This window comes from Porites lutea, chromosome 10 (genome assembly GCF_958299795.1).
Source record: "Porites lutea chromosome 10, jaPorLute2.1, whole genome shotgun sequence".
Classification (NCBI taxonomy): Eukaryota; Metazoa; Cnidaria; class Anthozoa; order Scleractinia; family Poritidae; genus Porites; species Porites lutea.
Window position 1 is genome coordinate 32,376,366 of NC_133210.1, and position 24,836 is coordinate 32,401,201.

At 37.8% G+C, this 24,836-nt stretch overlaps 3 protein-coding genes across 3 annotated transcripts in view; all 3 read left to right on the top strand.

Annotated features, from left to right (window-relative positions):
• Positions 1-926, top strand: part of LOC140950412 (uncharacterized) — an 11,380-nt gene extending 10,454 nt beyond the window's left edge. Inside the window, exons 5-6 of the mRNA XM_073399635.1 lie at positions 1-78; positions 792-926. The exon at positions 1-78 is cut by the window's left edge and continues 67 nt beyond it. Of these exons, the coding sequence (XP_073255736.1) occupies positions 1-78; positions 792-810 (97 nt within the window). The 3' untranslated portion in view covers positions 811-926. The remainder of the gene's footprint in view (positions 79-791) is intronic.
• A 2,949-nt stretch (positions 927-3,875) lies between these two features.
• LOC140950183 (uncharacterized) lies at positions 3,876-9,242 on the top strand. Its single transcript, XM_073399380.1, has 4 exons — positions 3,876-3,997; positions 6,392-6,801; positions 7,243-7,348; positions 7,580-9,242. Exons 1-4 carry the CDS (start codon positions 3,913-3,915, stop codon positions 7,801-7,803), a joined length of 825 nt encoding a protein of 274 aa, XP_073255481.1. The 5' UTR covers positions 3,876-3,912; the 3' UTR covers positions 7,804-9,242.
• An 8,640-nt stretch (positions 9,243-17,882) lies between these two features.
• Positions 17,883-24,220, top strand: LOC140950893 (uncharacterized). The gene is made up of 6 exons (XM_073400109.1): positions 17,883-18,000; positions 19,094-19,467; positions 20,421-20,517; positions 21,289-21,701; positions 22,275-22,362; positions 22,764-24,220. Exons 1-6 carry the CDS (start codon positions 17,934-17,936, stop codon positions 22,964-22,966), a joined length of 1,242 nt encoding a protein of 413 aa, XP_073256210.1. The 5' UTR covers positions 17,883-17,933; the 3' UTR covers positions 22,967-24,220.
• The last annotated feature ends 616 nt before the right edge of the window (positions 24,221-24,836 follow it).

Consider the following 24,836-nt stretch of genomic DNA (forward strand, 5'->3'; position numbering starts at 1 on the left):
GCTCGTGCTGTCAATCATCACAGGGTTTAACTGCTGTTGTTGTTGTTGTTGCTGCTGTAGACCGTGCCGCAGAAAAAGGTTAAGATTCATTAATATATAATCGCTGATGGTAAGGGTATTTTCACCCCCGACACTTCCGTACCGAAGAACCCCTCACCCCACCCCGCGAAGAAAACGGAGGATGCTCAAAGGTTGAGGAGGGCATCTTTCCCTCAATTTCACACGCGACGGGCTTGATTCAGTTTAATTCAAGTTGTTGTTGCTGGACTGAATATCTTTAAGTCGCAACTGTGTATCACTGAGAAGGATGCCTAAAATCAGTGTTTTCATAATAATAATAATAATTTATTATTTATTAGGCGCAAAATAGCATTCAAATATATGATCTAATGCGCATTACCACAACCGATTGGAGAAGCCACCCACAATGTCAGCGCAGTTACTAAAAAGGTGTATTAGTTAAGAGAACAGTCCAAAGTAAATGCAATGCGTTAAATATTGTACCCCCTTGAAAATGCACTTGTCGTGCATGCCGTTAGGTTGTGGCACAGAAATATAGACATAAATAACAAAACAGCAAAGAGAAAAGCGACTTGAGGTTTGCCGATATTTGTGGTACAGTAGATTATCTTTCAGCAGATAAGCAGTTTAGCAGTGATCAACATAAGGCTGGAGTCATCCTGAACTGTAAATGGTAGTTAGTAAGAAATTTGGCCAGCATTTCGCCTCTAAAGAGTCGATCACTCCTTTTGTCTATTCTAATTGAATAACTGCTTTTCACTCTTTCGCAGGTCGCTGATCATCATTTAAAGGAGAAAGTTACGGATCCTTCCTATGTACATTCATACGCTCATAATTTCTGATATTTAAAGTAATTAATTCGGCGGTTGAAAAAATTTATATGGCTTCTCTTAACTAAGCAGCATTGACTATTTTCGAATTCCCCATAATACACCCTGTTTGCCCCCCAAATTTTGCATAAACCATTGTTTTTAAATGCTCCTGGGAGTATTGCATTTTCCCAAGAGCATTTTAAGACAATAAGTTATGCAAAATTTGGGGGGCAGACAGAGTGTATTATGGGGAATTCGAAAATAGTCAATGGGGAAACTTAAGGTGGCTCGATACAGTTTTTCAGGGTCAATACCTCCCAAGTTTGAGCATAAACTACGTCGCCATAAACAAAGTTTTGGAAAAATTGCCATCACAGTTGTATTAGATAAATACGGAAATTTGTTATGATCAGGGTTGCAACGGCATCGGAGTTGTCATAGCAACGAAATGACGCTATTAGCTATTTTACTTGCAGCAGTATATCTCGGCACTAGGAACTGTTCTTCGAAAATCGTTCACAGGAGCTTTTTCCTCCAATAGCAGCCTCGATGTTCGTGAAGTTTAAGCGAAATCTGTAAGAGCGTTATCGAGATATTTTGGGATAAAGTTTTTATTGTTAGAAACACAGTAAAAAATGGACAATATTGTTGTTTGGCCGTTATCTGTAGAAACTGAAGCGCTTTCGACATGCAATTTCACCTCATAGTAGTTTCAATATTTTTAAAAGCGTGTGTGAAAGATCATGGGAGATAGCTCCAGCCGATTGCTAGAAAGAAGGGTTTGATTAGTATGTATCGAAGCGCTCTTGTTAGCGGTTTTGTAAACATCTTGGTCTACTTTAACAAATTAGCGAATAATTTTTAAACCGCTCGATGGATTATTTTTAGAATTTAAGATTCTTGAGATTAACTTTCCTTTTATATGACCTTTTAGTTTCAAGATTATTGATATGTTGTAAGGCAGTGAAATAAGGGCTACAATTTGTTACTTTTTTATCGGAAGTTTCGTCATTACAAGTGAAAGCCTCTAATTATTCAAGTCATTGTCTCTAAGTTTCATTTTCACGTGAACTGCAGTAACTAACAATGCAGTTGAAATATGCAAAAATGCTAGCTATTGTTGTGTACGAAAATATGAAACTTGGACACAATACCCTGAATAATGAGAGGCTCACAATGGTAAACACAAAATTTCTGCCAAAATATTGGCGAATTGTAGCCCTTATTTTACTGCCTTACAATATATCAATAATCTTGAAACTAAAAGGTCATATAAAAGGAAGGTTAATCTCAAGAATCTTAAATTTTTAAAAAAATCTATCGAGCGGCTTAAAAATCATTCGCCAATTTGTTAAAGTAGACCAAAATGTTCAAAAAACCGCTAACAGAGCGCCTCGATACACACTAATCAAATCCTTTTTTCTAGCAAACGGCTGAAGCTATCTCCTTGATCTTTCACACAAGTTTTTAAAAAGATTGAAACTACTGTGAGGTGAAATTGCATGTCAAAAGCGCTTCGTTTTCTACAGATAACAGCCGAACACCAAGATTGTCCATTTTTTATCGTATTTCTAACCACAAACTCTTTTTCCCAAAATATCTCGATAACGCTCTTACAGATTTCGCTTAAACTTCACGAACGTCGAGGCTGCTATTGGAGGAAAAAGCTCTCCCGAATGATTTTCGAAGAACAGTTCCTAATGCCGAGATATACTGCTGCAAGTAAAATAGCTAATAGCGTCATTTCGTTGCTATGACAACTCCGATGACGTTGCAACCCTGATCATAACAAATTTCCATCTTCATCTAATACAACTATGGTGGCAATTTTTCCAAAACTTTGTTTATGGCGACGTAGTTTATGCTCAAACTTGAAAGGTATTGGCCCTGAAAAACTGTATCGAGCCACCTTAATCCGTGATTGTCACCACAGGTAGCCCAAGCTCGAAATATGAGCATCGGCGAGCATCGGCATTGTTGCGTTACATTCAAAATATAAGGATTTGTGTGGGGAAAAAAACCTATCGTTTCTGTAACCTAAGAAAATGAAAGGATTTCAATAAAAAACAGCTTACCTTACTTAAAATGTGTGTTACGTCTCTCCTGTGTGGTCCAAACCGTTTACATAAAAACTCATAAAACGGCCATAACTCGGCCCGTGGACCACACAGGAGAGACGTAACACACATTTTAAATAAGGTAAGCTGTTTTTTTATTAAAATCCTTTCATTTTCGTAGGTTACGGAAACGATAGTTTTTTCCCCATACAAATCCTTATATTTTGAATGTTACGCAACAATGCCGATGCTCGCCGATGCTCATATTTCGAGCTTGGGCTATCTGTGTTGTCTCTGGTGGCTTGGTGACTACTGGGGACATCATCGTCGTCCAAGGATCAGTGTCACTACTTGTAAGCATAATTTGTTTTTTCGACAGTGATAATTATCTGCTTAGTATTTTAAAAACTAATGATTTTGGGGAATCACGACGTGTGTAAATGATAGTATGATTATTTAATTCAGTGTTGTCGGTATTAGTATTTTTTTTGTCTATGAAGTGAATAAAGTTTATTGAAACGATGTACGAAAGCACAGTGTAATAAAATTCTTTTAGTGCTCAATCCCTTTATGGCGAAGAGAAAAACAAGCAAATCTTGAATGATATTATGATGACTTAACCTTGTAATATCCTGGTATCTCCGTTAAAAAGATAGGCCTTAATATTCAAAACAAGAGAAAATATTTAACTATACTTTGCGAAAAAGACAAAACAAATTGAATAACAAACAAAAATCCAATCGAAAGTTTTACTCTAAATTCCATGTACATGTGTACAACCCCGCAACTGAAAAATGTACACTGTATTAGGGAATATAACAAAAATATCGTTCGTTAAGCAAAGTGTTGGCTATATGAGATTTTTTTGAACATTATCAAAAAATCCCTCATCAGATCACAAAACGCATTTCTATGTAATCAGTAACCATGACGAATTTCAAAAATAAACATGACCGCAGGTAATATCAATTGCATGAATATTCAAATTTCTCGGATCTGAATATTTAAGCAAAGCAATCTCGATGGGTTTGCTGAGTAAGTTTGGCACAATGACGCCCAAGTTGTCGATTGGTTTTGCGGTCTTCTGTATTCTTTCCTCTGTTATAGGTACGTTTTTCAGTCAAAACCCGAGTTTTAATTATATAATTAGTTGGATATAAGCTCTGTAAGAACATGGCCTCTTATGGTACTAGAATTTATTCTCGTTTGTTATTGAACTGTGGCTCGCAAATGTGGAAAGGCGACAGGCTTTGTCGGATTTTAGCAATGAGTTCTGTTTTACTCTAGTACCTAGAAGTATGTTTTCCTTTTCGGAGGAGGAATTCATTGTAAATTAAGGCTTTGAAGTTTGTCATTTAGATCACTACAGCCAATTTCAACGACGCAAGTAGTATTTATGAAAGGCACTCTTGAAAAATATGTGATGCGGGCTGAGCTGATATTAGGAAAATATTGAACCTTTTTTTTGTAAAATCACGGACAAAAAAAAGTCTAAAACTTCTATGGGGCCTGAAATTTTATTGTTTAGGTTTCAAACAATCATTGAAAAGTCATTTGATTTGAAACCATATCCATTGTACAGCCCCAAACGAAAACATTTCTTCTCGTTTAAAATTTATTGTCTTTTGTGAAGGACATAAATTTTAAATGACTCTTGCCTGTGTTTTTCCAAAGCTACTTGCTCGCGCCTTTTTTGAAACTTGAGGGCCTGTATTTCTCAAAATCTTGGTGTTCCATGAAATTTTTTGCATTATTTGGAAGGTGTTACATGTATTATTCTACATGCGAAAGTTCGAGCAGAACTTATATTTTACGAGCTTTTGAATTCGCGCGAGCAAATATTTAAACAAAAAAAGTTTGTTTTCACGAAATATTCATCCTCTTATGATGTAACATCGTATATGAATGATGCTGTCTTTATCAAATATCACACTTTTCGAAAAATTACAATTCAGGATTTGAAAAAACAACCGCATAAAGCAGGAAAGGCCCTCTGGAGATGAACTTTGAAATGTAAATTAATTCTAACATGTGAACAGGTGATTATGCTTCTCACATGTTAGTTTTTGTGAATAGTGATAACCTGCTGTACGCATTAGCTGTACGTTACCTGGCTTAAGGCCGATACACACGAGGTGTTTTGCTCCCGGAGCATGCTCCAGGCTCATTGTGCACATGTCAGTACACACGAGGGAGCGTTTTCAAGTTCGCTCAATTTGCCCCGGGAGCTTGCTCCCAAATATTTGCCCTGTTAAATATCGTGGAGCATTTTGCGGGGTGGAAATTCTGCTCCCGAGGATGAAGTATACCCATGAAATCGTTGGTACACACGGAGGAGCTTAGCTCCCGAAGCGTGCCCCTGGAGCATGCTCCCTGAGCAAAATCCCTCGTGTGTATCGGCCTTTTAGCCTACTAAGCGAATATTCTCCATGTAGCAAATATATTGAACAAAGCTAGGATCGTACATGTACTCTGGACGCTTTTTGTTGATTTGTGACGAGCGGCATTATTCCACCCTTTAGTTTCGTTGTTGCCGCCTGGTTGTTATTTACAGTATGTTGCTGTTGTTGCTGCTACCACTACGCGTTCAAAAGCTCCATAAAACGACCAGCAATAATAAAATACCTAAAGTTTTTGCAGTACGTGTTGCTAGAGTAGAACGTCTAGCAAACAGTTATGTATTGGCTCGCATGCTTGTTACTTCATGTTCAGTAAAGCAGATCATGTGCTCTTTCATTACGAAGGAGTCCAGCTCATTTTACAGTAGGTTCGAAATATCGCGTGAGACCAGTGATAAAAGGCCATTTCCGAGTTCCAGAAACCCTCTTTTTCAAACCAAGGCCAACTGCAAAACCTTTTTTTGCTAAAATAAGTTGTAAATAAAAATATCATTTTCATATCAGTGGATTCGCACTTAACCTCGCTTTCAGACAGAGGCTGACGGCAACTCGGAAATGGCTTATTAATTATTATGGCGCAAGCAAAGGCAAGGCATTATGGGAACGAGAAGAATGGTGGACAAAATGTGTCCCGCCATCCTTTGCGCCAAAATTCATCAAGCGAGTTATGACGAACCAAGATTGATTTATGGTAGTCCCGACCACTGAAACCAAGAGAGGATAAGTGAATCCTTCACCTCCGATGTTCAATATTATAGTGTTTTTTGTTTGTTTTGCTTTTCTTTTGGACCCCTAAAACACTCAGACATGTTGGGGTTCAATACAATAGAAATATACATGAAAATAGAGTTTAGTTCCCAGATGAGAGAAATGCTTTTATTTTTGTCTATCAACACGGCCGCCGTGATGACATGTGCAAACCAGCAATTGAACTAACTATATATTTGATTAGACTTGCCATTTACCGTCCAAATTATGAAACGAATTTTAGAACGTACCTTGACGCAACAGAGCCCGATATCTCGATAAAACTGAATTTTTTATGTGTCTTACACACACCTACACAGTTGAAAATCCCACTGTCTCTTTCTTCCAACCTTAGTTGCAAAGAAAGACCACGATTACCAAGACCCGTACGATTACGAAGAAGATTACGGTAATGATGCGAGTGGTGATAGTGGCAATAAATGCCCAATAATAGATCTTCCTCCCGGACTCGGTGGCAGATGTGACGTCAGCGATCTCTGCAGCAAAATCACGTGCGACGTGAAGGTGCAAGGAAGGCATGCCACGATCGTTTTCAAAGTGAACAGATGCGAGGATCCGCTGACCGCTACAGTGACATTTAAATCACCCGGGTTTGTCGTTGATTGGTCGCACACTTTCAAGGATGGTGACGTAATAAAGCTCCCAGAAGACCATACCATCACTGAAGGATTAAACTCGCTTGCCAAAGTCTCTGTTTCGCTCAAAGTTGGACTGAAGCGAAATGGAGAAAAACTGCACTTCAAGGTATTTTTTCTCGCCTTATTGGCTCATATACCTCCGTATACAACTAGAACCAGGGCCAGTGCGTTCTTCAATGAATGCCCCTATATGCTGTGCCTCATTAAAACGATATAACGATATAATGAACCGGCAAAACAATAACTGAATAAAGATCATGGTTATAAACCGTTTTTCAATCTTTTTATCCCTGCACGAGCACCAAATTGAAAAAGGCGCACTAGAGCAAGTCGAACAAACATGGCGACGGTGGGAGTATCCCATTTCTAAAGTATGAAGCAACTATTAAGAACTAACTAACCCCTTCCCCCGGGCCTGAGAGGTTGTCCGCTTAGCAGTATGTCCGCATTAGTACCCATATACCAATTAACCTGGGTAGAGAGAGACGTTTATTGTATCAGAATCAACCCGAGCACATGTTAACCTCTGATGATGTATTCATTTTAGCTGGAGTTGATGGGCAATGCCAATATACCCCTGCTGCGCTCAAAGGATCATCCATTCGATGCTAACCTTCTGAAAGGAGAAATTCCACTTTCTTCCAAATATTGCGGTAAGGAATGAAATAGAATGTCTCTAACCAGAACCAATGTGATCATATTAGCAAGTCCGGTCTTTCAAAAGTTCATTAAATCTCTCAAAAAAAAAAAACGAGAGAGAAAGGAAAGGGAGAACCCTCTAAAAAACATAGGCATCGAACGTGAAAGTTTGAGAAATAATAACAAGGCACTTTGATTTCAACAACATGAAAATCGAAACCAACTTTTCAATATGCCTTTTTTAGGTTTCAGCGCCTGGTACAACAGACAGCCACGTTACATTAAGATGCTGACGATCGCTGGTCCAATCCTGGGCTTCATCTTTTTGTTCATTCTTACTATTTGCTGTGGAATGTGGTGTAAGCGCCGTGCGCCTGCGCGACTTCAGGTTAACCTGCCAACTCATCAGCCCCAGATCCTCTCAACTCAGAGTAAGGTGCCAATGCAACAGCTGGTCAACGAGGCATAAGTTCGTGGACTCACAAGCCACCCACATTGGTTCGCTTCTACTCACATGCCTGATATCTTTAATTTTTATTAAGTATTGGACTCCATAGTAGAGAATAGTTAGATGCGAAAGATGTCGTCAAATGGTCTTTTCTTTTTGGAGAAGGAAATCAGATTTTTGTTAGAAAGTTAACGAAGGAAATAATCGACTTTCAAATTCGATTTCCTCATCTCACTTTAATTTTCGAGCTAAACAGAAACAGAGAGGCATGGGACCCCTGGCAGGGGAGATGTGCGTACATATATCACTGACGACATTAGAGGAGTTTTTTTAACTTACAAAAATAGAAAATAATTAATTCCTTGCTAAAGTTCCTTATTATATTACGGATGTTCACTTTACTTTAAAGAGCAAGTACAAAATACTAACTGTATAAAGTATCTGTTATCTTATCGCATGTAAAAAAACGAGCTATAATTATTTTGTGCACTTTTTGAAAAAGACATGTACCCCGAAAGAACTTCAGTGAAATATTTGGAAATGTTTACTTCAGCATCTACTCATACTCAGTTTTTATTAGCTTTCAAGGCTTTCAGCTCACTAAGCTTGGTTATCATTCAAAGAGAAAGGGAGGGTTGGCGAGCAAAAAAAGCAGCCATTTGCACTCTCTCCTGACAAGAAAGTCAGATAAACCTAAGGTGTCACGAGTAAGACACGTGCGAGAGTCGGTAAGCCTGTCACAATTTAATCATAAGAACCATAGAACGACAACGATGCGCATCACGTGAAAATCATGTGTAACAATGAAAGTGTCATCCATATGCAAAGCGAGCAGGCACCTAGATCATGGCCGGAGACAACAGAAGCGAAGGAACTGAGAATAACAGTGAATACGTGATGCACTGATACACTGACGCCTGTGTAATTATAATGCAATAAAGATAAGGTTATATTATTAATTAATAGCAAGAAGAATGAGCAAACTCATTCTCTATTGTTAATTAAAAAGTAATAATAATAATAATGATGATGATGATGTTGATGATGATGATGATGGATTTTTATCGGTCCTAAACTGTAAATTTAAAAATTGGTCCGTTGAAAAAGTATTGAAGAATTTCCTGCTTTATTCTGTTACTGGTCCTGTAACTGTGCGGCAAGGATGAAATCTATAATCGTATTTTAATATCTTCACCTTACTCAACGGTCAATTTTATCTCTCCAAACGGGACCTTATCACCAGTCAACAGTCACTTTGTATTCATTATCTATTTAGACTTCTGGCAAAGAAGTTGAGTTAATTAGTATGATAATTAATATATCATAAACATAGGTTATTGATTGTTTTGTAATCTTTTCCTTTTGAAATTATTATTTTGTAAAAGTTAATATAGTAATTTTTGTAGTATTTTGTTATTTCAGTGTGGAATAATTAAACCTCCTGTACATAATCGAAATAATTTTTCTACGATATTGTCTCTTTATAACATAACTTATGGAGAAAGCTTGCAAGGAAACGCTCCGCCCGAGCACTATATCCGGAGACTTTTAAACCGCCTATCTGATGAAACCCCTCTGAAGCGCATTTTTCAACTACCGTACCATTAGCATATGCAAACAGAAAGATGTTTCCGTCAGTCTTGGTTTTATGTGTAGTTCTTCTCCAGGTCAATCTGGGCCTCATTTCTCTTTTAGGGCCACGTGTTTTTCTTGGCCTTGGATACGTCATCGAAAAAAAAATTACCGAGAAGGCCTGGAAAAACACCGTACATTGACTTACAGGGACTAGACAAGTGTAATATTCTTTAAATAGGACTTTTGGCGGGAAATCGCAGCGGTCGGACGTGTATTCATCGTGTCTGCCTAACATTGCCAAAGATGACCCCTCTCTGGCACCTACTCCTATGAAAATACACTATCTGGCTCCCTGACGATGTAATCTACCTTCTTCAATGTAAATGCCTCCCAGAAAGAATAAAAGAGGTGATCGTGGCTCAACCGAAGACGAACCAAGAAATCCGAAGAAATCCAACATGGCGGCCGAGGAAAACATTGATGTTGAAGAACCGATTGAAGCGGGCAAGGAACAAGAAGAGCCTAGCCTTCTTGAAATCAAGGCTCTACTGGTCGACATACAAATCCAAATAGCTGCAGTTCTTAGCGAAAATCGAACGCTGAAGAAGGAAATCGAAGAATTAAAAGAATCTGCCAACTTCTACGAGAAGGAGCTTAAAGATTTGAAAGAGTCCTTGCAAAAGACCAAGGACGAATACAAAGAATTAAAACACATGCTAGCCTCAACAAGGAACGAGCTTAAAACAACAAAGGAGAATCTAGGAAAGCAAAAAGAAGAATCCGATCGACTGTGGGAACACCATGATGATTTGGAACAATACACTCGAAAGAACTCGCTGGAAATCCATGGAATTCCAGAAGATGCGTATCCCAGTACGGAGGCCGCGGTCATCAAGGTTGCTGAAGCCCTAAATATCACCATAGAGCCTGAAGAAATAGAGATTTCACACAAGCTGAATCGGGGCAAATCCATTATAGTGAAATTTTGCAATCATAAAGTGAAATCGAAACTTTACAAAGAACGCACCAAACTAAAGGATGTCAAAATCAAAGATCTATTTCCCAGCTACCCTTCAAATGCACAGGAACGACAACGTATTTTTATAAACGAGAACCTCACGGCTTATAGGCGTAGAATCATGAAAGAAGCGAACAAGAGAAGACAAGAGGGTACTCTACTCAGTGTTTGGTCTTTGGATGGTAAGATTTTTGTTAAGACATCACCCTATGGCTCCCCTGTTAGAATTTTTTCCGAAGAGGACTTAGATCAATTATAAACTGAACAGGCAAAATAATCTACGTTAAGTCTGGAGAGGGACGTCTTATCAACCATTCAAATTTCTCGCTGCCAAAGTAATTTAATTTTACTAACTACAAATTTGTCTATGCTCTGTTCTTTGTTTTTGCGCTACTCTTTTTTATTTATTCAAAGTGTTATTTTGTTTAATTTACCTTTTGTGATCATTTGCTTCAGTCTAATATTATATGCACGTTTTAGTCTTCATTATTTGTTTAAAATATCGAGTACCTTTTGCATCAATCATTTTACACCTAATAGAAAGAATGCAAATCCTTTATTGAGGCGCACATGTTTTTTTCCCGTCGAGACAACGTTTATTACAAAAGACTTGAACAAATCGTGACTTTGAAAATAACTTCATTGAATGTCAGGGGACTTAGGGATGACGCTAAAAGAAGAGAAGTATTTAATTGGCTTCGCGCCAAAAGGCCATCAATATGCATGCTCCAAGAAGTACACTGTATAGAAAAAACAAATCACTTGTGGAAAGCAGAATGGGGCTATCAAGCTTACTTCACCTCTTTTGAAAGCAACAAAGCAGGGGTATGTATTCTTTTTAACAATAATTTTAACCTTCAGCTCCAAAGACTTTACACCGACCCTGCAGGGAGATTTATTATCTGTGACTTAAAAGCTAACGAAAAGCTTTTGACCCTCGCTAACATCTATGCTCCCAACGAGGATAAACCTTCATTCTTTCAAAACTTTTACGATCATCTTTTAAATTTTAATTGTGAAGACATAATAATTGGCGGTGACTTCAACCTTGTTCTTAACATCGAAAATGACAAAAAAGGTGGCATTGCCAAAACTCACCAAAATAGCTTGAAGACCGTTCAAGAAATTTCAGAGAACCTAGATCTTCTCGATGTCTGGAGAATTCACAATCCAGATGACAAAAGGTACACTTGGAGACAACGACAACCTAAGGTTTACTGTAGACTTGATTTCTTTTTAATAAGCCAAAGCGTTATTGGGGACGTCACTAACACCGATATAGTGCCAGGATATAAAACAGACCATTCCATGATTACTTTAGATCTGTCTCTTCATGCAAATAGCAGAGGACCCGGCCTTTGGAAATTAAATACCTCTCTTTTAACCGAAACTGCTTATGTTAATCTTATTAAGACAACGATTAAGGAAGTTCAAGACGAATATGAAAATGATGACATGGTAAACTCTGCTCTATTGTGGGACATGATTAAGCTTAAAATACGGGAAAAATCGCTCAAATACGCAATGAATAAAACTAAGAAAACAAAGGACCGTGAGGCAGAACTAGAGCATGCAATTTCCAAACTAGAATCGAAAATGGAGAACGGAGACTCTAGCGTAACAGAAAATTCTGAACTTGCAGAACAACTGAATGATCTAAAGAGTGAGTTAGAAAGAATTATTGAGACTCGTACGAAAGGTTCCATATTGAGAGCTAAAATTAAATGGCATAATGAAGGAGAAAAAAATACGAAATATTTCCTCAACCTAGAAAAGAGACACTATAAGCAAGGCATTATAAGCCAACTTAAAGTGGACGAAAATAACTTTATTACTTCGGATCAGGAAATATTAGCAGAAGGGGAATCTTTTTTTATGAATCTATATACATCCAACAGAAATATACACAATTTAATTGACACATATGATTTTTTTAAACACGAAAACGACACCGTCCTGAATGACGAACAACGGAACAACTGTGAAGGCCTGCTAACTGAAAGGGAATGCCTTGCAGCCCTGAAAACCATGGAACAGGGAAAAACCCCTGGATCTGATGGGCTACCTTCAGAATTTTATAGAGTATTTTGGACAAACATATCAAACTTATTGATTAATGCTCTTAATTATGCGCACGAAACGAGTCAGCTTTCCATCACACAAAGAAGAGGAGTAATCAAACTCATTCCCAAGAAAGACGCTGAGCCGTATTTCATTAAAAACTGGAGACCGCTTACTCTTCTCAACTGCGACTACAAAATTGCAGCAAAGGCTGTAGCTAACAGGCTGAAAAAGGTTCTTCCCGATCTCATCAGCTGTGATCAAACTGGCTTTATGAAAGGCAGGTTTATTGGCGAGAACATACGATTAATAGACTATGTTATTCGTTTTACCAAAGAAAAAAATATCCCAGGGCTATTATTATTTCTTGATTTCGAAAAGGCGTTTGACACGATTGAATGGCCTTTTATCATAAATTCTCTTCAATACTTCGGTTTCGGCCCAAGTGTTGTAAACTGGGTCAAATGCCTTTACAGCAACATAGAGAGCTGCTTCTTAAACAACGGCTGGACAAGCAATTTCTTTAAAATTGAAAGAGGGGTCAGGCAGGGGTGCCCGTTGTCTCCATATCTATTTGTTCTTTCAGTCGAAGTCTTAGCCAAGGCTTTTAAAAGAAACAGCAATATCAGAGGAATACACGTTAACCAAGAGGAAATTAAAATAAGTCAATACGCAGACGATACAACCTTAATATTGAATGGTTCACAAACGTCGCTCTCAGCTGCTCTCAACACACTTGACGATTTTGGAGAAGCCTCGGGTCTCAAACTCAACAGTAAAAAAACAGAAGCAATTTGGATCGGAACATATAGTGGAAAAACAGAAATTCTTCTTCCAGAAAGAAATTTCAGATGGCAAACAAACAAAGTAAAATCTTTAGGCGTTTGGTTTACGACAGACCCTGAAAACACTGTACTTCTAAATTATAAGGAAAAACTGGAAAAAATTAACAATATTCTAAGCAACTGGAAATACCGTAGATTAACCTTAAGTGGGAAGATCACTGTTCTGAAAAGCTTAGTAGCTTCTCAAATTGTGTACGTCTTGGCACCCTTGTGCACAAACAAAAAAATAATTAGCGAGATTAACAAGCTCTTTTACTTGTTCCTTTGGAACGGAAAGGGCGATAAAATAAAGCGAGATATTATGATTAACAATTACCCAGCAGGTGGCCTCAAAATGATTGACATACTATCTTTCAATAAAGCGCTAAAAACCACTTGGATAAAAAAGTACCTGGATACAGATAATCAGGGTAAATGGAAACTTTTTCTAGATCTTGAACTGAAAAAGTTTGAGTGTACCCTACCGTTCACAAGCAACCTTAATAAGATAGACATAGCTAATATCTTCAAAACGCAAGACAGTTTCTTAAAGGAAATTCTCCTAATCTGGTCAGAAATCAATTTTGAAGAGAGGATAACATCAGAGAGCCAGCTTTCAGAACAAGGCATATGGTACAACTCACTTGTAAGGATTAACGACAGCCCTATTTTCTTTAAAGAATGGTATCGTAAAGGCATCACAAAAGTTAAGCACTTAAGGAACAGAGAAGGAAAATTCCTCACTCCACCAGAACTTTTAAACAAATACGACATCAAGGTCCAACCCTTGGCATACTGTGGAATAATTTCTGCTCTTAAAAAGCTATGCAACACATTCAACCAAGGTGACCACACAAACGAAGGTAATAGTTACGAAAGCTTTTCGACAAAACTAATGAAAGCCCAAAAAGCAAGCAAGTTGGTGTATGACAAATTAATTACAAAGAAAAGTGCCCCCCCTACTACAAGCCAGCAAAAATGGAATCAAGACTGCAACTTAGGTCAAAACGAAATAACGTGGGGTGCGACCTACCAGCTAGCTCATAAAATCACAAAAAGCATAAAACTCAGGGAATTTCAATTTAAATTGCTGCACAGAAGAATACCAACAAACGCTTTCTTAACTAAGATAAGAGTAAAAGAAAACTCCAACTGCTCCTTTTGTAAAAAAGAACCAGAAAAACTCGTACACCTTTTCTGGTCCTGCCCCAAAACGGCGCTCTTCTGGGAGAGCATCATAACGCGATTAAAACTTTGCCAAATTATTCCCGATAGTTACTCTGCAGACATGACTGTTTCACTAGGCCTGAGATCAGACTCTTCTAAACTTCAACGCCATAGTAGAGAATAGTTAGATGCGAAAGATGTCGTCAAATGGTCTTTTCTTTTTGGAGAAGGAAATCAGATTTTTGTTAGAAAGTTAACGAAGGAAATAATCGACTTTCAAATTCGATTTCCTCATCTCACTTTAATTTTCGAGCTAAACAGAAACAGAGAGGCATGGGACCCCTGGCAGGGGAGATGTGCGTACATATATCACTGACGACATTAGAGGAGTTTTTTTAACTTACAAAAATAGAAAATAATTAATTCCTTGCTAAAGTTCCTTATTATATTACGGATGTTCACTTTACTTTAAAGAGCAAGTACAAAATACTAACTGTATAAAGTATCTGTTATCTTATCGCATGTAAAAAAACGAGCTATAATTATTTTGTGCACTTTTTGAAAAAGACATGTACCCCGAAAGAACTTCAGTGAAATATTTGGAAATGTTTACTTCAGCATCTACTCATACTCAGTTTTTATTAGCTTTCAAGGCTTTCAGCTCACTAAGCTTGGTTATCATTCAAAGAGAAAGGGAGGGTTGGCGAGCAAAAAAAGCAGCCATTTGCACTCTCTCCTGACAAGAAAGTCAGATAAACCTAAGGTGTCACGAGTAAGACACGTGCGAGAGTCGGTAAGCCTGTCACAATTTAATCATAAGAACCATAGAACGACAACGATGCGCATCACGTGAAAATCATGTGTAACAATGAAAGTGTCATCCATATGCAAAGCGAGCAGGCACCTAGATCATGGCCGGAGACAACAGAAGCGAAGGAACTGAGAATAACAGTGAATACGTGATGCACTGATACACTGACGCCTGTGTAATTATAATGCAATAAAGATAAGGTTATATTATTAATTAATAGCAAGAAGAATGAGCAAACTCATTCTCTATTGTTAATTAAAAAGTAATAATAATAATAATGATGATGATGATGTTGATGATGATGATGATGGATTTTTATCGGTCCTAAACTGTAAATTTAAAAATTGGTCCGTTGAAAAAGTATTGAAGAATTTCCTGCTTTATTCTGTTACTGGTCCTGTAACTGTGCGGCAAGGATGAAATCTATAATCGTATTTTAATATCTTCACCTTACTCAACGGTCAATTTTATCTCTCCAAACGGGACCTTATCACCAGTCAACAGTCACTTTGTATTCATTATCTATTTAGACTTCTGGCAAAGAAGTTGAGTTAATTAGTATGATAATTAATATATCATAAACATAGGTTATTGATTGTTTTGTAATCTTTTCCTTTTGAAATTATTATTTTGTAAAAGTTAATATAGTAATTTTTGTAGTATTTTGTTATTTCAGTGTGGAATAATTAAACCTCCTGTACATAATCGAAATAATTTTTCTACGATATTGTCTCTTTATAACATAACTTATGGAGAAAGCTTGCAAGGAAACGCTCCGCCCGAGCACTATATCCGGAGACTTTTAAACCGCCTATCTGATGAAACCCCTCTGAAGCGCATTTTTCAACTACCGTACCATTAGCATATGCAAACAGAAAGATGTTTCCGTCAGTCTTGGTTTTATGTGTAGTTCTTCTCCAGGTCAATCTGGGCCTCATTTCTCTTTTAGGGCCACGTGTTTTTCTTGGCCTTGGATACGTCATCGAAAAAAAAATTACCGAGAAGGCCTGGAAAAACACCGTACATTGACTTACAGGGACTAGACAAGTGTAATATTCTTTAAATAAGGGAGTGTACATGTCTCCTATACGGTGACCCCCCCCCCCCAACCCCCGGGGGAAAATGACTCCCATATGGAAGATACGACTGGTACGGGAATACTCCTCAGAAAATTAGAAATAATGCCGTCTAAAATAAGACCACGATTTCCTAAAAATAAAAAGAACAACAACAACAAAAGAAACGATTAAAAGCTGTTAGTAGTGATATAACGCGTGAGGCCAAAATTTTAAATTTATTCTTCCTACGCGAGACGACGAGCATTTCCTTCCTTTTCATATGGGGTATAAAGGGGAGACCTTTACTCGGGATTTCCATCTCATCCGTCAAACCTTCGTCTTTTTTTCATCAAAAATTAACTGGACTTTTTCTTTGTCGTTTTAGGGGTCTCGGTCCTGACCTCTCCTGGGAGGACTCTCATATGAAACAGCCGTGGAATGCTCGCAGAATTTGGTCTCGCTTAGGGTATTCAGGGCGGAAAGCTGTTGTATTTTTACCCATAGAGATATCGCTTGGGGTTGTTTTGAATATACCAGTCGTCAGACTGTGTATGACGCAATCACGTAATTCATTCCACATCTTTGGTACATATCATATAAAGCTCTGGTAACTGATGATACCATTTTTAGTTCAGTTGAGTCAAGTGAAGGCAAAGCCACGCCCAGAGGGGCTAAATTCCACTTCCTACGAGCATTTTCGTCGGTTGCCTACGAGATTCACCCCCAGGATTCACCTCCCCCCTTACCCTCACTCAAGTACCTTTTAGCTTGTTGCAAGCAGCAGTTTGAACGAGCTTCAATCCCAACAATGTAGTGACCCAAGACCAAGAGCCCATTAAACTCTTTCCCCTGTGTTCCCTGTTACATCAAGATTGAAATTGTTGCGGCTATGTGCCAGCGGCGGCAGGTACCTAGCCTATGCCAGGCTCTCAGATAAAATAGTAGGGACGTATTAAAACGAGCAGAGAGCGAAAATAAGACGCGTGCGATACCGCCCTGTCTCTCCCCACCCCCGCACGTTTTTCGCATTTCTTTTTACACCTTTTTACCGAACGACTTTTTCCAACTATCTTTGACCCTGGGCTCGCCTGGGCTAGCAGCCCGGGTGGGGGGGGGGGGGGGGGTGGGCACTTGAGTATTTTTTGGGTGGGTATGTGCCTCCCGGGACTCCAAATTGGCACCCCGTTCTAAAAAAAATTTCCCTAAAATTGATACCCCGTTCTAGAAATGGGCCAATTTTTTATACTCCGTTCTAGGGTGCAACAAGAGTACAACAGTTTGCTTGTTAACGCATTAAACCGTATTTTTAAAAGCAATCCGTCCTTGAATAATTTCAAATGGCTGCTTACAAAACTGAAGCTTTCGTGCGTTCGAAATATTATACCCCGTTCTAGAAAACGCCTCTGAAATGGATACCCCGTTCTAAATCAGGAGCTTCAAAATCACGACCCCGTTGGGCGGCACATACTCGTAAAGGTAATGTATGGGAGTACCCTCCTCGGGGCTAGCAGGTACCTGGGGATTCAGCATTGGCTGCTTGCCAGCTAGAAAAGTGTCAGCGGTTATTTGCTCGCCGCCAAATGCAAATTGATGCAAATTACACTCGTGCCGAGCTTGGTTTTTATTCTCCGATCGCGATGGAAGGTGCGGCGTGGTTTGCCCTATTTTCAACCGTTTTTCTAGCCTGTCAAGGCAGAGGTCAAGGTAAGGTTTACTTTTCTTTTTCAAATTAATGAACACTCGTTTACACCTCGTTTACAGATTTGTGAGGAATTTTTTTCGTGCGTGTATGATTTTTTGTTTTCCACGCAAGGCATTGATTGTTCTGCGAACCTAAATAATTTTGTTACGGTTCCTTCTGGCAAAATTTGCTTAAAGTTCTTCTTAGTTCAGGGTGTCATATAACGCTAGAATGGATATTGCGTACTTTTCAGAAATGCTAAATTAAATCAAGAGAGAATGTCTCGATTAAGTTTGCAATAATTATAAAAATGTGTGGTTTAAATATGACGTCATCAGAGCATAATTTTTGGTGCAACGAAGGAAGATACTCTAAAAGTCTTTTTTTGTTTACTTCTAGATATTATAGAAAGCTAAGATGTACATAGTTTACTTTACAGAACACAAAAAAGTTTAGTTTGCTGTTAAATCGTTCTAGTGAAACATATGGGTAGTTTAGGACAAAAATCGTTTCATCTCCTTCCCCTGTTTAAGGCCAGAGACCTTATTTTATTATGCCCCTAATTAATTTTGTTTTGCATACAGAAATTAAGCAATTTTTCAAACTAACATTATTGAATCATTTGTACCAAAAATGTACACCACCCATTGCCAAAAAGGCACCCTGTTCAAGATGCTTAATATGAAAAGACACCCTGACAACCATACTCTGTTCAGTGGCACTTACGTGTTAGGCCAAATTAGGGAGTGCCCCTTGGTTTTAACTATTTGTGATGTCATCAGAGCATATTTTATTATTGTGTAATCTGGTTTAATCAAACAGAAAAATCACCAGTATTGTTTTTTATATTACTGCTCAAAAATGTTTCTAAGAGAATTGTGAACACCTTGCCTGAAATCTAAAGGGTTTAGGGTTGTTGTTTGTCACATTTGTCTGTAGAAACGTTTCACAACTCTGCTACCAAATTATTCATTATTTATGTTTCATTCCTTTTTTGAGAAAACAAGAAGAATTTATTAGGGTTACTTTTTTTCTTCATTGACCTTACTTGCATTAATCCTTCCATTGTTTGTTCTCTGTACAAGGACTAAATTATTGAAATTATATATTTTTCAGGTAATGAAAGAAGAAATTATGGATCAACAAGCTATTGCCCTCAAACTAACTTTCTTCCAAGCATCCCTGCTCCTGAAGCTAAGCACTGCGATTACAGCAGAGACTGCAGCAAAATAGACTGTGTTGTAAGGCAAGACCCTCAGAAGCTAAGAGTTATTCTCAAGTTGAATACATGCAAAGTGCCATGGAACGCTACAGTCACATTGAAACAGCAAGAGAGCAATTCAAATTGGTCAGCAACTTTGAAAGATGGAGAAAAAGCTAAGCTGGATGTGATACCGAGTATGTTAACAGGGGGAATACCAGTTTCTAATGATTCCTTTTTTGTGCGTGTTGGCCTCAGGAAACATGGAGAGCAGCTCTTGGATTACACAGTAAGGACTTCAAAATAATTTTTATCCCATGACAGTAAAATTTTTAGTTGTAATTTAATGTTACTCCTTATACTGACCAAAAGTAATGCATTTATGGATAAAAAAAATTCCAGCTTGTTATTTTATTCTCTTTTAAATAATGACATACTGAGTTATCACCCCAGTCTCATTAATCAAGTTAGATTTATTTTTTTTCTCTTCCCACAAAACCCTCTCTCAGAGAGGCAACATTTTTTATGTTTCTGGCGAAAAGTAAAATAGATCTACTGTGTCTTTTTTGTTTGTAAATTGACCTTATTCACGATACCCGCCATCTTTGTAGGTGCATTAGGATCAATTACTTTGGGGAAAACAAGTGAAAAAAATTGCCAAAATGAGCAACCACGGTTGAGTTTGTTTTTTACAAACCAAGACGAAAAATAAATAGTCATGCAAAATGCATAGTTTAAGTTTTGACGAGATTTACATCATTACCATTTGCTGTAAGGACATCTATGGTTGCTACTACATCCAAAAAAGTAACAATGGTCACTTCCACCTATAACTTTCCATTATTTTCTTTAAGATGAAACTTGTCTAGAATAAACAAACTCAACCAGTATTTCTTATATTATTGGCCAATGTTTTCACTTGTTTGCCCCCTGAGAAACCATTTGACTTTGTTTTTCCAATCATAATTTCTCAAGTGCATGCAAAGATGGCGGAACGTATTGCGAATAAGGTATATTCCCACAAAATATTATTGTTGGAGTGTGGCTTTTAAAGACTGTGAGCTGCAGTGGCTTTGTCAAACAACATGATGTCCATATCAATCAAATTTGGTGTTCATGTCTCAGCAAGAGTGAATCAAATTTTAACATTTACCTTCTCTTACAACAAATAATTTCTTTTAATGCATATTTCTTTCAGTGGCTCTTTTGGCACATGCAACATTTGTCTCTTTTCTCTTTTAGGTGGAACTACTTGGTAACTTGAAAATGTCTGATGTTGTAATACCAGTGAATGTGACATTACTGAGTGGAAGTGCTCCTTTGGGGATGACTATTTGTGGTAAGCTTGTTAATGTAATGGTGTTGTCTTTTTGAATATTATATACACTGCCAATTATAAATACATTGTTAACTTGTTCTTTCCATGACATACAATATAATATGCGACTCAAGTTATGTCCGGCACTTTTTATGATGACAATGATCAGACAGTCAGCTTGTAGAGTCCAGCTTTGGTCCAACTGTCCCACGCCAACTGTTGTAATCACCCACCAAAACTCATCTTCTTTGCATTGTTAAAGGTAGTTACTTGTTATAAATAGTTAGTATGGGAGTTGCTACAATGAGGGACAAAAACGTTGACACAGTTCCGTAAAATGGCCCCTTTTTGTATAGTGGATATGTTGTGGTTCAATTTTATCCTTGGTTCAAATTTTCTTTTCTTTTGTTTCAAACTCATTATCATGTTATTATCATACATTACCATACCCAAAAACAAAAGAAAAGAAAATTTGAACCAAGGATAAAATTGAACCACAACAGATATACTTATCCCCTTCCCCTGTCTACCCCAACCCCTTCCCCCCAAAATCAATGTTGAATTTTGGAACCTCAAGTCTTTTTTTTACTTCAGACAACATTGATTCGGGGGGTTGGGGGATTTACGGCATTTAAAAGGAATGAAATAATAAATGGATTAAATGTTTGTTAAAAGCACCCGTTTTAAACAAGTGTGTCAACTACTTTTGTCCCTGATTGTAGCTCATGAGGAGAATAAGTTGCTGGTCCTTTTTTCAGCCAGGAATGACTTTTGCTGTTAATAATATTGCAGATGCTGTCAAAGTAGTACATAAAGAAGATCACAGTGAGCGTCACGAGGAACATCGAAATGTTACAAAGTCATGTCAACCTGATAAGACAAAGCCAAACCTTAAGGAAGGAACATGCCCTCCTGTCTGCTTACATGATGGAACCCTATGTCCAGTTACCAACCATTGTAGTAAAATAACCTGCACAGCACCACCACAAGACAAAGGGCCTGGAGTGAAACTGACCATACAAATTAATGGATGCAGAGATGTACAAACAGCAACTGTTACCATGCAATCTTTTAAACCTGTCGCAACATGGTCACATACATTTAAAAATGGTGATCGAGCAGTTGCTCCCACGTCTTCAGGAGTCAAAGTACGGCCATACTTTAAGGCTGAATTGGTTAAAGCGAAGGCCAGCATCATGTTTAAGGTAACAAGTGGGCTGTTATGAAGAACTATGGTTAAAAGCTCTACTCATAAACACCTAAAATGTAAATAGTTATTTAAGTTGAATAACTAGCAAAAAATAACTAGATGAGGCTGAAAATGATATATGAAGAATTATGCTGGTCAAGAAGGGTGTTATCTGCTGAGGTTGAGGGCCCAGTGAGTATCATCCTGCGAGATCAGCATAATTCCTCATATCATTTAAAAGCTGAATCCAGTACTGTTCTGTGTGTAAAGTTTCCATCTTCAAAACATTTGTCTGTTCCTTGACGGTTTCAGGTTCTGATTTAAGGGTTATTTTTTCTTAGTGAACATGCCTCATAAAGCAGGTCACCATCCATCTGAAACATTTTTTCTTTGCTATTCTTGCTATGCTTTTGCGGCAGTAGTGCTGCTACTTTGTCTCTGCATATCATGCGAGATCTATCCCATCTTCTCTAGCTCTGCGGTGTTGAAACAGCTGAGTCACCATGCCCCTATTTCTGTCAATATCAAAGTGATTTATGTCCCACAATTATTTTACTTGTCAGTGTTGTAAATTGTTTTTTTGTTCCAGTTGGTGTTGGAGATTGAAGAGAGAGGATCCAATGGAACTACAGTGAACACAACTTTTCTGTCTACTAAGTTACCTCTCCCTAAATGTGGTATGTTGAGAAGAACTATTACAAAATTACAATCAGCAACAAATTGTTTAATACACGTTTTTGTCCAAAATGGTCTGTTTTGTTCCTTGACAACCACCTTATAAAGATGGTTTTTTGGGAGGTACAAAGGAGAGGACCATTTTGAAACATTGTAGAAAGAGGGAGTCGTTTTATTTGCTAAAACCCGTTCACTTAAATTAGAGGCATTATACTTTTGCCCTGGTTAGACAATGACCAAGATCCAATTGGGGTGGGGGTGGGGGAAGGATGCATCTAGCTTCCCAGAGTCTTTGGATGTCAGTTTGGCAGCTGTTTTTTACGTTTTTTATGTTATTGTTGATTGTCCCGTTTTTAGCATGAACGTAATATACCGGTATTTCTCATAATTTTTACATTATTAGGAGGCAACAAATCATACAAAAAGCAGATGCCTGTATCTGTGAAAGTTGTGGTCATTGTTATTCCAGTGCTTCTACTCCTGTTAGTGGGCCTTGGTTTCACATTCTACTGTTACAGGAAGAGAGGAAGTGGTCTTCGGTTTCCAGTTCACCTTACTCCAGCTGGTAGCAAAGTCCCTATGCGGCGGCTTTCAAATGAGATTTAACAATTCGGTTCCATTCCAATAAGGAAAACAACTAACTTTTTATAAGGTGAAAATGGTTCTCTCAAACTTCAGCTTGGTCAGATCATCTGCAGTTTGTCAAGTTTAAAGTTTTTGAACTGAAAAAGAGTTCTCACCAATGACATGAATCCAAGTTCAAAAAGGGAAAATTTGTTGTCCTAAAGTGTATGTTTCATCTGAGTTCCATTTAGAACAAAATTACTCTAGCAAGTTTCCTGAGTCCCTGTCAAGTTTTTCTTAAGTATTGCAGTCGCTGATTGAAAAAAAATACATGTTTGACAATTTTGTTCATTGTCAAAAATTTGATTATTTTTTCCCTTATCTCCTGTACCAAGGAAACTTGCTGAAGGTAAATGTAAATGTGGCTTAAAATGTGGCTCAAAGAAATTTCATCACTTAGCCGTACAGACAATGGGAAATCTACCAATGAGTGAGAGGCATGTGGGCAGAGGGATCATTGCAGTTCAAAGCACCACTTATGCAGTTGGGAAAAGAAAGCCTTCCAGGATTCTAACCCTGACCTCTGCATTACCAGTGCAGTGCTCTAGTCAATAGAACTAGCGAGCCAACTGCGAGCTGTAAACTGGTTCATATACATTAAACTGGTTCACATATGAACCAATTTGATGACTTCCTCTTGTAACAATGTTACAGTGCATTCACCGACCACCTTTCCAAAATGTCCAATTTTCCCCAGTCAAAATTTGAATCTCTCGTAAACAACCACCTGCTTCAAGCAGTAAGCTTTGAACAGGCTCCTGCAGGAATGTAGTAAGAGGCATGGGACTCCACCCTCCCCTTCTACTCACACTACATGTACCTTTCTCTTCACCCTATACCCCACAAGTGAGCCTGTTCACACAGTAGTGTAGTGACCGACAATTTTTTCTCTCTCAGGGTAAAACATTATGTTGGAAACTCCTTTGCAAGTCGTGTAGATAAGGATGCTTACCAATGTAAGAATTAATGATACCTGTAGTTACATGCCATGGTTGTAATGTTAGACAATTTACAACTTTAACAATTTACGCTTTCTATATATAAATACTTGAATTCTTTCATTAGTGGTTAATCGGGACAAAAAGGAAAAAAAAAAGAAACCCTTTTGGTGCTAAGTCTAAGTTTTTTACAGTTGGTTATGGGGGCCTGTAATGTAGTGGTATGTTGTAGTTAGAAGCACTGAGTGTTTGACTCTCATGTTATAATCATTGAAATTAAACTTCACTATTCAATTTTTTTTCCTGGGTTATCTATTATTGAAATTATCTACATGTATGTAATGCTTGGATACTGGATGACAAATAAGGATCATGTGATTGATGTAAAATCACTTGACTGGTCAGATCAAATGAATAATAACTTAGCACTGATTATTTTAACAAAGCAATAATATTTTTGTGTTTTCAAATAAACCTAACTTTTGTCACCAAGGACATAGTGGAGAGAGGTGGTTGGGAGAAGGGGTAACATGACCCAAATCCTGACTTCTGATTGGTCAAATGAACTTTCCTAATTTTTTGACTGCCATGAGACCAAAACTTCTGAAGATTTAGAAACAGTGGTATATGGTACAGAGTTTTTTCATGAAAGTTTCCCGAAAGTTTGAGAACCATTGAATTTCAGAAATGCAAACCATTTGACAGAAAATTCAAGAAACTTCAAGATCAAAGTTGAATGGAAAGAAAACTTCAAATTCAATGCTTTACTACTTCTTGAAAGTAAAAACTTTCAAACTTATTCTTTGGTTTGAATTTTGGTGTCATCATCTGAAAACAAAGAATAGGAATTTCAAGATTTGGCATGGAGAATATTATTTTGACATACAGAATGTTGGAATTTCGATATTTGAGAG